Source organism: Pteronotus mesoamericanus, unplaced genomic scaffold (genome assembly GCF_021234165.1).
Source record: "Pteronotus mesoamericanus isolate MK-2021 breed Mesoamerican mustached bat unplaced genomic scaffold, CSHL_Meso_final contig_221, whole genome shotgun sequence".
In the NCBI taxonomy this organism is placed as follows: domain Eukaryota; kingdom Metazoa; phylum Chordata; class Mammalia; order Chiroptera; family Mormoopidae; genus Pteronotus; species Pteronotus mesoamericanus.
This window is the reverse complement of record NW_026555092.1, coordinates 3,456,617-3,473,217: the sequence shown is the minus strand read 5'-3', so window position 1 is coordinate 3,473,217 and position 16,601 is coordinate 3,456,617. Positions and strand designations below refer to the sequence as shown.

The window sequence follows — 16,601 nt, the reverse complement described above, 5'->3', positions numbered from 1 at the left end:
GCTGAGTGGTAAGTAGAGCAGCTATCTGGCACAAAGCAATCCCTCAATAAACTTTAATTTCCTTTTCTTTCTACTTTTTCTCAACTAAATCAACAGGACTTGCAAATCAGAAATAAAAATCCCTTGCTCAAACTCTTTGATGTATTCCACTTGCTCCTGGGAGGAGCCTATAATCCCTTAGGCTCTTAGGCCCTGCAACCCTAACCTCCCCTCTGCACTCTGCCCCCTCCTCCTCTGTGCTCCACCACAAACCTTGTGATGCCTCAGCTGCACTGAGGGCCTGCTCAAGACCCTCCCTTGCTGTTGCTTCCATCTGCAACGCTCTGTTCTCCACACACACCCACCCTATTTTCACCAACCTAACTCTTCAGGGCTCAGTGTAAATGTCATCGTCTTGGGGAAGCCCTTCCTGGTTCCCTAAAGCCCACTGACCAGAGCAAGCCTGCTTACTTTCTCTCCCAAGGTCAGCCAGCACTCTGGATAGCTCCTACCATGGTGGCTATCGTATGACCATATTACCTCTTTTTGATTAAATGTAAGTTAAGTCTTTTTTTGTAACTCTCAATCATTTCATTATCTTCTTCAAGACTGGGTCTCAAGTTCTGGCTGGTCAGCTCAGTTGGTTAGAGCATCCTCCTGATATGCCAAGGTTGCAGGTTCGATCCCTGGTCAGGGCACATAACAAGAATCAACCAATGAATACATAACTAGGTGGAACAAATCAATGTTTCTCTCTATCTACCTCCCTCTCTCTCTCTCTTAAAGAAAAAAAAAAGACTGGGGTCTCAAATGGATTACTTTTTAAAGTTGTGGTAAAATGTACATACCATAAAACTCCTGATTTTGTCTTTAATCCTCCCCCAACTGCAGTCTTTTCCCACTGGGAACTAGCACAGCCATTTGCCCAGCTGTTCAAGCCAAGAACTCAGGGGGCAATCTTGATGCCATTCTCTCTCAGGCCCTTATCCAATTCATCAATACATCCTGCCAATTTACTCTTCAAATAGATGCAGAATCAACTATGCAGAATCCCACCCTGTTCACCATGTTTTCACTGCTACCGACCTAGTCCAAGCCACTCACCCCGACTGCGAGGCCTCCTCATCTGTTCTTTGCCCTACTGCCTGCTCTCCTCACAACTAACTTTTTAAAAACATACATCATGCCCTGGCTGGTGTGGCTAAGTGGGCTGAGCACCAGTCTATGAACCAACTGACATTTCTCTTGCACAGCAAAGTTTTCTCCTTTTCCTTCCCATTTCTAAAATATAAAATCTTTTAAAAATAAACAAAAAATTAAAATGTACATCATGATGTCAGTATGTCTTATTACTGGTGATGTTAATCTCAGTCAATCACTTGGTTAAGGTGGTGATCTGGGGTATCCGGTGGTGATACTGGGCCTTGTCAACAGAAAGAGCTAGGAAATACATGTATTTATACTAACCTACCTACACCCCCCCCCACCCCACCCCCACCCCCGTATCAAGTTTCAACCAATACCCCAACTCTAATCTAGCACCACAGGGTTCACTCTTGCATTTCCCCTTTGCTTACTGGTAATTCTTTTGGTTTCTTCTTTTTCAATACTAGGAAACCTGGTTCTCATTACCTATAATATATTTATTTATCATTCAATAACCAGGATAAATATAAAGTAATTTCAGAATTTCTAACTCAGACTCCTCCCCACTGTCATAAACAAATTTACCAAGTAAGATACAGTGTTTATGCACAGTTCTTTTTGTCTTTAGCCTTATAATTCCCAAACACCATTTTCCAAAGTCACTGAGGCCAGATCCTTCTCCTCCCACTCTTTAGTAATGTATCAACATCATACACCCCTGATGACGATGCACTGAGAAGGCGCATCACCTCTCTGCTGTTCTTCCCCAAAATGCACTAACTCAGTCTAACAGCCAGAAAACATCACGGGCAAACCCAAACTGAGGAACATTCTACAAAGTAACAGGTTGTATTCTTCAACAGTATCAATGTCATGAAAGAAAAGGAAAGACTAAAAATTACCATAGATTAGATGAGTTTAAGGCTAAATGCAATGTGGGATCTGGATTGGATCCTGGAACAGAAAAGGGCCATTAGTAGAAAAACTGGCGAAATCCAAAAGTCTGTAGTATTGTATCAATATTAACTTCTCAGTTTAGGTCATTGTACTATGGTTACGTAAGATGTTACTATCAAGGGAAACTAGCTGAAGGGTATATAAGAGCTCTCTAGTATTTCTTTTTTATTGAAAATTTAATTGAAATAACTGTAGACTCACGTGGTTGTAAAAAAAAATAATAGATTCCCGTATACTTTGCCCAGTTTTCCCTAATGGAGATATATATATATATATATATATATATATATATATATATATATATATATATATATATTAAAGTTTTATTTATTTATTTTTAGAGAGAATGGAAGGGAAAAAGAGAGGGAGAGAACATTGATGTGCGAGAGAAACATCAACCAGTTGCATCTTGCACACCAACCAGGGACCTGGCCCACAACCCAGGCAGGTGCCCTGACCAGGTATCAAACCGTAATGGTAATGTTTTGAAAAATAACAGTATAAAAAAAAATTATAGTATCACAACCAGGATGTTAACATTGACACAATCAATTCTACAGAAAACACATAACATTCTGGAGGAATAGGAGGCTTTTTGAGAATTATACTTCTTTATAATTAAGTCCAAAATATGAAATAAATTATAACGGGGGGGGGGCTTTAGATATCACTGACCATATAAATCCAGGACTACGGGGCTTTATAGGGCTATTATCTTCACTTTTCAATTTTCGCCTGACCTTTCCCTTCTCCTTGGATGAGTAATCTCTACAGTGGACGAGAATGATGAAAATAAATGGCTTCTCTCTTTGCCGCAGAGCGCACAGTGCTCTGCCTACAGAGGCCACCTCACCTCGTGGATCCGAGGCTGCTGAACCTCACCTCCACTTTCAGCCAACATTGGTTTCTATCTCAGAAACCTTTTTCCTTGGACTGCATCATTTTCTCTTCACCTCCATCACCCTCACTAGCAAATGGTTTTTATAAAGACACCAGTCAGGGTGTCTCAGCAAAAGTACAAATTAAAATCTGCTATAAACTTCTAGGGCTGCTTGCAAACAGCAGGGATCTTGACTAAAGTTTGCAAAAACCAGGCATCCCGCAGCTACCTCTGCTTGCCGGCCCCTCTCCGCCTCCCTCAGCTCCGGGCCGCATCATCACGCATCAGGGACTCCGCAAACTGCTCTGCCTCTGCCTGGCGTTGCTGGCTCTGCGCACCGCGGAGGGGATGGCCTTTCTAAACGCAGCGGGAACTGGCAATAACCACCACTGGCGTCACAGCCTCTCTTAGCTTATTTTTACTGCTCATAATAACCAAGTCAGATAGGAACATTTATCCCTAATTGCCAGATAAAGAAGAAACTGAATTCAGAGAAATTAAGAAATTCGCCCAGATGAGAAGGTTAAGAGCCAGGACTGGGATTCCACCGCATATCTCTGTGGCTCCAGAGCCTGCAGGCATGATAGAGGACAGATGCTTTCTAAGCTCACGAACTTAAACCGAGCAGATGTGTGCAGTCTAGTTCTGTGGTTCTCAAAGCGCTGTTCTTGCATTAATAGTTTCAGCATCACCTGATGGACTCGTCAGAAATGCAGATTCGCAGACACCACCCTAGATCTACTGGATCAGAAACTCCAAGGTGGGGTTCCAGCAGTCTAGTTTTGACAAGTCTTGCAGAAGATTCTAACACTTTCTTAAGTTGGATCATCACCGGTCCTTAGGACAAAGACACAGGTGGAACCCAGAGAGCATGGGCAGAGGTGAGAGAAAGCTGCCTAGGGACAGCTCTGTCGGAGACTGCATGCTGAGACGCTGCCTGGAAGAGCCAAGAGGACTCTCTGGGAAAAGATTAGTGCCATGCGGGTCTATCAAGTACCAGGCCACGAAACTAGGTGATTTGGGTTAGGCTTGGCCCTGCCATCAACCAGCTGTGTGACCTTGAACACAGCCCTCTGCCTCTCAAACCTGTCTCTTCGGTCATGAGAGAGTCAGTGAGCCAGTCCAGCCCTTCGATAGCGCCCCCCACATTCGGTGCAGGGCTCTCCCAGATGGCTTTTACTCCTTCTCTAATGCCTACCACCTCTTCCCCCATGACCATTCCACTGCTCCTCTGAGAGAACCACCAGGAGAGAACACCACCGCTCTCCATCCCACATCTACCACCTACCAACTCTGCTCTCATACTCAGCCTCTCGGCTTACCTCCCCCGACTCCAACCATGCTTCTATCCAAATCCCTCCCTCCCCTGTGCACTAACAGCCTGTCCCTCTCACTTGTTCAAGGACATTGCCTCAGCAAATCCCCTTTCTCACATCAATTTTTCTCTCTACTGGACTCTTCCAATCACCGGAATAAAGCTAATTCTCCCACCTCTGCTCCCCTTGACAGCAAACTTCTCTTAACATGTTAGTTCAGGCTCCTCCTATCCTGTCTTAAGCCCACTCTACTCAGGCCTCTGTGCCCACCACCTCACCAGCACTGGTGCGGGCCTGGGCTCTAGTGACGCCCACACTGTGAAATCCAACGGTCAATTCTCAGTCCTCATTTTACTTGACCCACCAGCAGCACTACCCTCGGTCTGTCACGCCTTCGTCCTTCACACACTTGCACACGACTTCCAAGGTAATGAACCCTTGTTTTTTCTCCTACTTTTCTGGTCCCTATTTCTTAGTCTCTGCCAGTTCCCTTTTTTTTTTACCCCCAGACTTGTAACTGTTGAGATACCCCTTACAATTTCATCCAGTCTCAAGATATCTCTATGCTGAAGAAACCCCAAACACGTTATCTGCAGCCCGAACTCCAGACTGCAGGCTGCCTACTCAACACCTTCCCTCGAATAATTGGTAGGCATCTTAAATTAACCGTGTCCAAAATGGGATTCTAGTTTCCTGTCAAATCTGCTTTACACACTTCCTTCTTCACCTGAATTAACAGCAACTTCCTATGGCTTATTGCTTAGGCTGAAACTTCATTCTTGACTTTCCCTTTTCTCATACCCCTCACCCATTCATTCAAAGAAATCCTGATGGTCTATCTTCAAAACGTACCCATTATCTGATCATTTCTCACTACCTCCAATGATTCTACCCATGCCCCTCATATTCCAGCCTCAAGAGCTGGTTTTGAAATGTAGGTCAGATTACGGGATGCCTCTGCTCATAATTTCCCAGTGATTCATTCTGCTCACTCTAAAGGCCAGTCTTTATAAGGGCCTACAAAGTCCAGCACAAGCTGCTTCCCCACCCTCTTACCTCTGACCTCATCCCCACCCACTCAGCCCTTCATCTGCCTACTAGCTATACTGACCTCTGTGCTACACGCTCCCTAACAAAGGGCCTTTGCTCTAGCTGTTCCCTTTCTGGAAAGCTCTTCCTCACAGATCCATTTGGCCAACTCTTACCTCTTCATGTCCTCTCAAATCTCACTTTTTCAAAGAGGCCTACTTTGACCAGCCCTCCCCATGCCCCCTACCCCAGCCTACTTTTTCTTTCCTCCACAGCACATACTGTCTTATACACTATCATTTACTTGTGTATTGATTATTGGCCATTTCCCTCCCATAGAATATAAGCTCCACGAAGGCAGGGATCTTTGTTCACTGACGCAGTCTAAGAATCTTAGTGCTGAACATCTAGGGGGCACACAAAAAAGTTAGTGGATAAATGAATTTAGCAGGATACATTTTCTTAAGAGCTATATATTTTCGTTTATTAGAAATACATCAAACCTGTAAATTCAGCAGTGACATGTTCTTTTATGTCTTTTAAAGAAAACATCTGCCATTCTAGAGAGCCTTCTCAATGGAAGGGTGGCGTCCTGGACTTTTCAAACCTGGCTGTACATAAAGCAGCATCTAGGAAGACTGCTAAAAAATAGGTTCTTGTGTTCTGCTCCCAGCTCCCTGGCGTTGGGTCTAGAATCTATATTTTAAATAAATGTCTCAGGTGACTCTCCTATAACAAGGCCAGTACTAGGCAAGGATTAGGACTTAGGGACTGTTAGATCAGATGACCTCTGAGGGCTCTTCTGCTAAGGCATTCTGCCTTTGTGACTGAAATATGATTAACTACATTGTAGAGCAGGGTTTTTCAAAAACTGCAAATTTAGCCTTCACTGGTGTGGCTCAAATGGTTGAGCTTGTCCTGCAAAGCGAAGGGTCACCGGTTTGACTCTCGGTCAGAGTGTGTACAGAAGGCAACCAATTGATGTATCTCTCCCTTTCTTTCTCTGTCCCTCCCCTTCTCTAAAAATTGAAAATAAAAACATAAAAAGCAAAAAAACAGAAATACACTATAGGAAAACAATTCCAGACATCCACCACAGCATTAAAAGGGCTGAATGTCTTGTTATCAAAGCATTGTGTTTACCAGGGTAACTGAGGGAGTCTAGAACATAATTTTCTGCTTAAATTGTTGATGTCTCTGGCTTTCAAGCTACATTCAGACGCTAGGTCACTGATGTATTCACCACACAGCAAATTAAATCAACGGTAATTACGTAACATCTTAAAAGTGAGTTACTTAAGATCCTCAATTGGTACAATCACAACTCATCATTTTTGCTCAGATTTGTGAAAACAAACCATCTATATTCGTTTCCTAAGCTCTCCCCTACCTGCACCTTGAACAGTCAAGTTCAGTCTTCCTGGTGCCCCTGGGTGCCTTTGGCTAGATTCCCCTCAGACAACTACAGACTGGTTTCCATAACAAGATGCTCTAAAAGTGGTTCTGTACCCCCAGGCACCAGTGAGGTCCCTAGCGGCTGGCAGCTTAAACTGTTTGTGGGTGGTTTCCCGGCCCAGACCTCACAACTCACCTAGGAAGCCTGGGCCTTAACCCTTTAGGACCCAGGCCTCTGGCAGCCCTACTCATTATGGTATTTACCCACCTGCTGGCTGGCTGGAGGGCTTCAGCCTATGTGTGGAATTTAACAGATTGGGACTAAGCTGGTGGTTAAACTTAAGGAAAAGGAAAACGTACGAAATTAAGGAGATAAAGGGTTATACACAAAATCCAATAGGCCAGTCTACTCTAAAGGGCCAGAAAAACGGCACTTGGCCTTGTTATCTTCCCTCTGCCACGATACTGGCAGGGAAGCTGAGAAATGAGAACATACGTGACCTTTTCCAACTCAGCATTCCTTCTGCTATACCACACCATCTAAGGCCTTGAAGATACTATTAAAGGACCTTACAGATCCTGGCTAAAGGGCCAAGACAACAGGACAAAATGAGGGCCTCTCCCGGGACACTTCTATGGGGCTGACATTCCTGATGTTTAGTGCCGGCTGCGTGGATAAGGCGCTGGGTCCTACACCTCCAAAAGACGGCGTATTGCGAAGCCACTGAAACGTGTGAACATAATTAAGAGGAAAAAAGCAAATTAAAATGATAGCTAGTTTCCTGAATTATGTATTTAAAAAAAGAAGAAAAAAAAGGCCTAGCCCTGACCGCTGTGGCTCAGTTGGTTGAGTGTCATCTCACAAACTGAAAAGGTCACCTGTTCGATTCCCAGTAAGGGCACAGGCCTAGGTTGTGGGTTGTCCCCTGGTTGGGGCACCTACAACAGGCAACTGATTGATGTTTCTCTCTCACATCCTTCTCTCTCCCTCCCCCTCTAAAAATAAATAAAACCTTTAAAAAACAAAAGCCTACAAGGTAAATTAGTGATGTTTGCTAACTACTGTTTCCTAGGGTGGAGACAGCCTATTGTCCTTAGTCCTGTGACTATCATGTGCGACTTCTGATTAAAGTTATTCAGCATAAACAATCTTGTGGACTGATATTTTCTATTAACAGTTCCAAACAGTAACATATGCATGTACACACAATTTTCTCAAGTTTTGATTACATCTTTAAGAACTCTAGGACTACTCTCACCTGGGTTTTGACCTCTCCCTTTTAGTCATCGTATGTAAAGATGCCAAGTACAATAAACTAAGAGGTTTCCCCTCGTGTGTCCGATTTCCCCTTAAGTGTCTTGCTGCACCCACCAGAGCCTCCATTGGCTGGTTGTGATCTGGCCCCTCAATAGCCTCATCTGATCGACTGCTCTCCTCTGGCCTTGCTCCTTCAGTGTATGGTCTCCCTGCTCTTTCTCAACCAAACTGACCGGGACCCCCTGGCGTGTGCAGAGCTGGCTGGCCCCAACATCTGCTGCTGAAGCACCAGTGACCACCCTGCGCCTCTCCCCAGAGCACTTCACATATTTGTATTATTCCCACATGGCAGCACGTTTTAACTATCTAACCTCTAGGGACTAAAACAAACAGCAATCCTAGTAACAGTGATAATCAGAAGGGCACAGACACAAATTTTCAAATACCCCTGGATGAGGGTAGGTATTATTGTCCTAGAGGGTAACTACAGGACTAGAACATTCAATCAGCAAAGGAGCACCCAGCACTTCTGGGCCTAGTACAGGATACAGACACATGCCCACCAGACAATGCTATTCTGAAGACAACCCCAATGGACACAGGAGCAGAGGGTCACCTAACACTGACCAACGTTTTCATGGGCAGCAGCTGAAGAAATGGGAAAAATAACCACACAGCAAGAATTTCACAAAGCTAAGTTTATTTAAGAACTCTCCTGGGATAGTATATCCTCCCCATTTTGTTCTGGCATTAGGATGTGGGCTGTGCTCCTATGCTTGTGAGGTCACACAAGTCACCTGCAGGTCTTATGAGAAGACACTTTCTAGTGCAGTAGTCCGAGTTTCAATGATTCCCTGGGTAATTCCGTCAACTTAGCACACTCAACCCAAAAATTCAATGCTTTGACCTCAGGATAGTATTTGTTTGGAACCAAGCTTCTAACCAGGACAGAGGGTAAGCTTCCCTGGTAATGACTTCTCTGAACTGGTTAGGGACGCATCCCCGCCTTACTCCAGTCCCTAGGATGTTTCATGACTCACCGAAAATATTGCTAGAGCTAGGGCTAAAATCCAGTTAGGTGCCTGAAATCCCACGAGTCCTTTTTTCACTGGGCCAGGAGTCCGGGCAGCTTAATTTCAAAATGGGGAAGTCGCCCCGACCTGGTGGCTCAGCTGGGTGGAATGTCATCCTGCACACGAAAAGGCTGTGGGTTTGAGCCTGGGTCAGGTGCACACAGGGGGCAACCAATGGATGTTTCTCTCTCCCAAATATACATCTCCTTAGGTGAGGATTTAAATAAAAGGGGGGTAGACAGGTTTATACTGTCAAAATTAAATAGTAACAGAGACATAAAAACATGCTGTAGATAGCAAATGGCTAACAGTAAGGTGTACAAGGACAGTAGTAGCAACACTGGAGGGACTTCCACTTTCCACATACTTCCGAAACGCTTTTAGATAAAACTAGCAAGTGCTCTCCAACTCCTCTGTATAATATGCTGACTTCCCAGAGCAGCTATCGCCCAGCATGCCAGCTAGACATTCACCAAGAGTTAGTTCCTTCTTGCCCTGTCCAGGTAGCTCAGCTGGTTAGTGCCATCCCGATTCGCCAAGGTTGTGGGTTCGATCCCTGGGTCAGGGTGCATACAAGAAGCAATCAATGAATACATGAAGTGGAACAACAAATCAATGTTTCTCTCTCTCCTTCCCTCTCTCTAAAATCAATAAATAAAAAATTTTTTTTGAAGTTTGTTTCCAAAAATGCTCCAGCTGTAGTTGTTAGTGTAATTACAGAAGTTAAAATCAGTGAGGTTCCCCCTCTAAAAATGAAGCTGAATCACAAGAATCAAGACCCCATCACAAGTTTTCACTGTTTACAAGGGGATAGCCCTGGCCCTACAGAGAAAGAAAAGTGAGCGCACACTGATATTTTAAGTAATAAAAAGTATATGGCAACACATTTCATGATTCTCCCTACTGAATCTGATCTTGTTAAATAAGAAGACTTTATTATCAGGAGACAAAATAAATTACATTTTCATAAAAAAGTAGACACTCCAAGTAATCTGAGTTTTAAAAACACCTACAAAGACAGCTCACAAATTACAGCACAACGAACAGCAATGAAAAGGTGGCCCAAGGACAACTGAACTCATTAGTCACAAGAGAGTAAGTTATTAAACTGAATTCACATGCACTCAAAATGTAAACCCAAGAGTGAAAACTATGAACCACTGGCCAAGTATTGTGTTTATGGTCAGAGAAATAGTGGTTTTTGAATGTCACTGCTTCAGTGACCTGGAGCATAGAAAGTACAGGCAAGAAAGTTCCACTCCCACACCAAAGTGGGGGGTGGGGGGAGGGCCCAAACTGTTTGAGAAACATTTCTCATACATCAAAACACAGAATTAACACTTTTTAAATAAAACAAAAAAATTAAAAAAGAAAATAAAAGAAAGAATTAACACTTTTTGAACACTGTGTGCCTGATAGAAGTCTAGATCTTCTGAGGGATATTACTATTATTATTGCCTCCATGACACAGATGAGAAAACCGAGGCAGAAAGATTAACTTGCTTAAGGTTAATACATCTAAAAGACAGGGCGGGAAATCGAATCCAGGTGATTTACCTCAAAGACCACCCTCTACTCTACTTACACTGCCTCTCAACACCCTTACAGACTCTCATTTTAAAGGAAAACTGAGTGAACAGTGAAACCAAAATTTAATCCCAAGCACTACACCTAAGCCTGTGATGCCTTCACCAATCAGTGTTAGTGAAACCTCTTGTGGAGAACAGAATCAGAGTAGAGGGGAGCCTCCTGGAACATGGGAGCAATACACCCCACCTTTAATCAAGGCTCTAATCCCAGCCCCAATCATACCTTCCCCTCTAAAATCCATCTCCACAAACTACTGCACCACAGCCTGTCAACAAGGGTGTGGTGGGCACAGGCAATGCTGTGAAGCGCAGGCTTCGATCTGCCGGGAAACATTGGCACCCACTCAGAGGAAGTCAGGGTTGTTACCAGCTACTCCCATCGCAGCTTTAAGTCGCTTGAGGTCCAAGGACTTGAAAAGGGCCAGGCTCCTTTCACAGAACACACACAGTAACATACATTTCACTGAAAATACTTTATTCACCTTTTGGACAGAAACAGGAATTTATTTGCCCGGAAGGATGATCCCATCATACTGAAAGAGAAGAGATTTTATTTTTTTCAGAACAGGAGGCAACAGCAAAGATCGCAGCAATGGCTAATGCTTCATTTGAGAACTCAAATCTGATACATGGAACTTGGCTCTGAATCCCATACCCATTCTGGACTAAACAGGAAGCCGGCCAGTTTTAACAACTGCTATACTGTGCTCAACTGCACTACAAGCTAAGAAAAAGGGGGCTCTTATTTAAGCCGTATTTTCCCCCTTTGAGCTACCAGCACTCATTGGGGTGGGGAAAAGGCCTGATTCTGGGTGTTCTTTTAAACCATTAACCCTGGAAGCCCCCACTTGCCAAGGTGCCCACATATTCTATCTTCAAAGAAGCTACCCACCAAATGGTGATAGATTTTGCATCCCCAAATCCCAACTCCGCTCACCACATTCGACCATTCCACTTGAGATAAATCAAGTTTACCTTCTGTTGGAACCAGCGCATGGCCTCCTCTTTGCTGATTCTGTGTTTGGCCCCAATGCAGCCTGTTCTGCGTTTCTTGTCTGCGATGCTGAAACCTGGCCTACCCAGGACCTGTCCCAGGAATAACCAACAGTCACCTAGCCAGCTCAGAGTCACAGGCAGACAGACAAGACTCACACACCGGAGAGATTCATCTTCAAGCTAATTGGTGGCCCAGTGAATTCTGGACCCCTGATCTCAGGGCCTGGTGGAACTGTTACCACCAGCATGCTGGACAACACCCCACTAGAGCATAGGTTTGCTTTGGAGGCTGGAACTTGCTGCACGTCCCCCCTTCCCTCCCTAACTTCCAATGGCAGCTAAGGATTCTCCACTGCTGCTTCCCAATCTCCAAAGCACTTTTATTCTTAAAAAATAATAGTAAGAACAATCTGAACTACATGAGAACTGTAGAAAACTTAAAACTCTGAGAAGCAAAAACACTTCTCTCCTTCCACTTCAGCTCAAAAGTCCTTAAATTAGGTTTGCTGTTCCCAGACTCCCTGTGAGCACCTAATTCTCTTTACTGTTTGGCTATTCAAATCCAGTGAGGATGCTGCCATCATTCAGGTCCTCTGGTTTTTGCTACTTAGTGTGATGGTTGAACCAAAGCACTGCAATTACAGAAATGGCTATTCCTACGTTATAATCCCCACCTGGGACAAACCGGCCACACTGCCAAACCTGCCCCCGGGATGGGAGCCCCGCCCGGGGTCTAAGGGGGCTGAAAGAGAAGCCTCAGTGCAGCCAAACGAGGCGCCTAATACTGTTGTTCAAATTTTCAATTCAGGGGCTGGACCAAAGTTTCTTCATCCACCTTTAAGCCCTATTGGTGGTTGCTAGATCCCAGTCTTGAAGCTTCACAACAGCAGCGATCTTGTCTGTCTAGTTCTGTACTGCATCCCCACACAAGTCACAAACAAGATACATCTTTCAAACGGAGAGACAAAAGCAGACAACACTCAAAGCTTCAATCCAACAGCTGAACATCAAAACAGCACATGTGAAATAAAGGAGCAACAGATTACACGCCCCTCACACACAGAGCGGGAAACATTAAGTATTCATACCACATAGAAGTCCAGGCCGTAGATACCAATGCTTGGATCGTATTTGATCCCCAGATCGATGTGTTCCTGGATCCCGAAGCCAAAGTTTCCAGTATCTGAGAAGTTATTTTTTCGTAACTCATATTCTCGCACCTGAGGAGATAAAGGTAGTAATCACACTCCTTGTTAACTCAGATTTCCCCGAAATAACTAGCTTAGCTCGCAGAACTCAGCCCCCTAGAAATACAATTCGATGCAATTGAGCCAGAAACAAAACCTGATTTTCCCACTACACCAAATCACATCCCAACTATGGGTTTCACAGACCTTTCCCAACTTTCAAAGGACAGGGCAAAACCCAGAGAAAGCATGGAAGAGCATAGTTAAACCCTGCCAAACGCAGGAAAAGCCTTTACAAGTTCAAACATACACATACAGATGGCCAATAGGAACATGGAAAGTCAGTCAACATAACTAACCATTAAAGGAAAGCAAACCAAAACCACAATGGGGTAACACCTTGCACCAGCCAGAATGGCTATTATCAAAAAGACAAAGTGTTGTCAGGATATGGAGAAAAGGAAATTCCTGTGTACTGTAGGTGGGAATGTAAATAGGTTCATATATTGTGGAAAAAAGAAAAACAGTATGGAGGTTCCTCAAAAAATGAAGACACACGCAATCCCATATTCCCTGTAGCATTATTTACAATAGCCAAAATATGGAAACAACCTAGGTGTCCAATGACAGATGCATGCATAAACATGTGCTATATATTCTCGTATACACACAATGGAATACTACTCAGCCATTAAAAAATAATGAAAGCCTGCCACCTACAAGAATGCCATGGACCTTGAGAATATTATGCTAAGTGAAGTAAGTCAGAGCAACACCACGATTTCACTTATACAAAACTCCTAGTTAACAGAAAACAGATTTGTGGTTGCCGGTGAAGGGAGCAAAATGGGAGAGGGGGTCAAAAGATACAAGTTCCCGGTCATAAAATAAGTCAGTCATGGGGATGTAAAACACACACGATGACTATAGTTAATAACACTGTGTTGCACATTTGAAAGTTGGTAACAAAAAATCTTCAACATTCTCTCACACACAAAAAATTATTTTTTGATTTTATACAGTGACACATAACTAGTTAGGTTAATGTGATCACTTCAGTGGATGCAAATGCCATCAAACTGTATACCAGAAACTAATACAATGTTACACGTCAAATATACTTAAAATAAAAAAAAAAACAACCCAAAACAGTAATTAGTTTAACTAAAGTCACTACAATTATCTACACGTGTTAGGCTGGTGCTCCGTAGCATCAGCCTATGACGAAGTCAACCTCACCTTTAGACCTTTCTCCAGGATCTCTTCTGCCTTAGCTCCACGGACTGTGCAGTGGACGGCGATCTTTTCATTTCTCCTGATGCCGAAGGATCTGACAGTGTATCTGGCTGCAGGCAGAGGGTGACAAGGAATCAGCTGTTGCCATACTCCCCTCCACCCCCCCGCCTATTCCCTAGATCATCTCCAGGACTCCAAAGAGATAGCGGTGTTCTAACCAGTATCCTACATCTTTTCATTGGTTTCGTCTGTTAACAGAAAACAGACCCCCCCACCCCAACTTCCAAGTCACCCAGCCATACTGAAGCCATTAAGAGCTCAGTCATAATGTCAAAGTCTTGGGGAGAGCAAGTTCACAACCAGAACAGGCACCTAAAAAGGAAGATGATCATTGTGTCTACACAAAACAAACTTTAGAATAACAATGGCTACTGTTCGCTAAAGCCTGCTGAAAGCGTTGTTGCAGTGTCCTTCCCCTTTAATAGATGAGGTTCTGAGAGGCTAACATGTGTAAGATCACAGTTGGTAATAAGAGGTGGGATTTGAGCCCCAGGACCTGCCATAATCCACTATCCTAAAGCAAAACAACTTTACCCTGTTCCCAATGTAGCCTATATAACCCCAACTGCTAATCAGACCTAATATCGCTTACTGCTTCCCTAGCATTTCCACTCTACCTCATCTCTTACTTGGAAAATCTCTGCTGGGGCTGGTCTTAATCTCTGCTCACGTAAAACCTTGTACTCCAATGCCACAACCAATCCTAAATGGAAGGTACTCCTTGGGTAGCTCAGAAAGATCAAACGTTTAAGGGATGTCAATGGTCACTTGCAAAATGGGCCCCGAACAGGCTCGGCAGAAGCGGGGTTAGGGAACACCCAGGCATGCCGCTTACCTTTGGAGAACACGGGGGTCTGACCCGTGAGCTGCTCCAGGACCTTGGCGGCCCGGGTCAGTCTGTCTCCACTTTCCCCCACACAGATGTTGAGACAGAGCTTGCGGATGCGAAGTTCCCGCATGGGGTTCTCCTTCTCGCCTTGATCCTGCTGTAGGAGGGAAGCGCAGCGGTCAGCACACTCACCCCGCCACCGCTGCGAGCCGGTCGTTTTTGTACACTGCATATTTATTTCTGCTCACCCCACATTGTGCCGAAAGCCCTAGACATTTAGTGTCACTGTGTTTGCCTGGGAGGCAGGCATCGAGGAAGAAGGCAGCTCGGGATCGTTTCTTTCTCCACGCACGGAATGGGTGAACAGAAACTTTGAGCAGGTACTGAGTGTCAACAGACACAGATACTGAGGGTGAGCCCCCACGGGGTTCAACGTGTAAGGTGACAGGGAGCACCCCATTACAAGGCCGATAGGAGAAAAGAGGACATAGAACTGATGAGGGGAAACACGTGGCTGTGGCACCATGTCCCCAGCCCATTCCGAAGCAGCTCCGAGGATGCAGCAAAAGGCCGGCCCCTTCCCTTGGCGGAGGTCCCGGCTGAGGTTCCCTAGCACTGGCCAAGTCTCAAGTCTCCAGGACCGGACACAGGTCCGGATCCCGTGGCGCAGACCCATTCGTTCGAGCCGCTCGCCCTCGCTGCAGCCTACGGGCCTGTGCTTCTGAGCCTACCGGGAGACTGCCTGGAGCGCGCTCCTTGGAAGACGGGAAAGGGGGTGACAGGGGCCGGCTCCACGCGATCGGACCTCATGGCTCCGAAGTTTCAGCACGGCCAGTACCGAGGGCTCCATCCTCCCCCGGCCGCAGACCAGAGAACCCTCGGGAGCTCGGCCCGCAGGGGATGGAGGCGGATAAAAGAAAGCTAATCTGGGCCTCAGGTACTCACCGCCATGATGAGAAACAGGAAGAGACAGTGAAGTTTCCGGGTCAGGGCCTTATGGGACTGGAGGCGGGCTCTTTTCCCAAGCTAGGAAGAGAGGCACGTCTGGCGCAGCGTAGCGTCGGCTGCCCCTGGTGGACACTGCTAGCAACTGCAGGCAACGCTAGCCGACGAACCGGACTTAGGTTTTCCAAAAAGAGTTTTTAAAGCTCCCAGACTGGGCTTTACTTGAGCTTCCGAACTCTCCCCCTCTCCCCGCCCAGTCCCAGGACCTGGTGAGTCTTGCATGACGATACAGCCAGAACTACATTAAATCCACTGTATAAATTATGAAGCAAATAATTTATTCTCTATGTTTAAACAAATGGCATTTGTACAGTTAGAACAGAGTGGCTTGAGCCTGAGCTGTAAAGATAGATGGGGTCCTGTCTTAGTTAGCTAATAGCTATATGACCTTGGGAAGGTTACTAATTATACCTTTTCAACCTCAGTTTTCCTTATCTTTAAAATGGGTACGTGAGATTGTGAAAATTAAATGAGGTAATTGTGTAGGTAGAGCACATAGTAAGTCCATAATAAGTGGTTACTCTTGGTGTTAATATAAACCTACTATATCCAAGCAACCCCCCAAAAGTGTTAGACACGGCATATAATTAAGAGCAGGTCATCTGCAGGCACTAAGGCAGCTTGCAGATTAGTCTCTGACAGACAGGGACTCTCACCCAGACAGTA

The 16,601-nt window shown here is 45.0% G+C and overlaps 1 protein-coding gene across 2 annotated transcripts in view; it reads right to left on the bottom strand.

The window, feature by feature from the left end:
* The window catches only part of RPL11 (ribosomal protein L11), a 189,572-nt gene extending 173,644 nt beyond the window's left edge, over positions 1-15,928 (bottom strand). Inside the window, exons 1-6 of one of the 2 annotated variants that reach the window (XM_054571719.1) lie at positions 15,876-15,928; positions 14,937-15,087; positions 14,045-14,151; positions 12,707-12,838; positions 11,598-11,708; positions 11,087-11,155 (exon numbers count right to left, since the gene is read on the bottom strand). In XM_054571719.1, coding sequence (XP_054427694.1) covers positions 11,126-11,155; positions 11,598-11,708; positions 12,707-12,838; positions 14,045-14,151; positions 14,937-15,087; positions 15,876-15,881 — 537 coding nt within the window. In that variant the 5' untranslated portion in view covers positions 15,882-15,928 and the 3' untranslated portion in view covers positions 11,087-11,125. Of the gene's footprint in view, positions 1-11,080; positions 11,156-11,597; positions 11,709-12,706; positions 12,839-14,044; positions 14,152-14,936; positions 15,088-15,875 lie in introns of those variants that run through there. The other variant, XM_054571720.1, reaches the window with a different exon arrangement.
* Between the last annotated feature and the right edge of the window lie 673 nt (positions 15,929-16,601).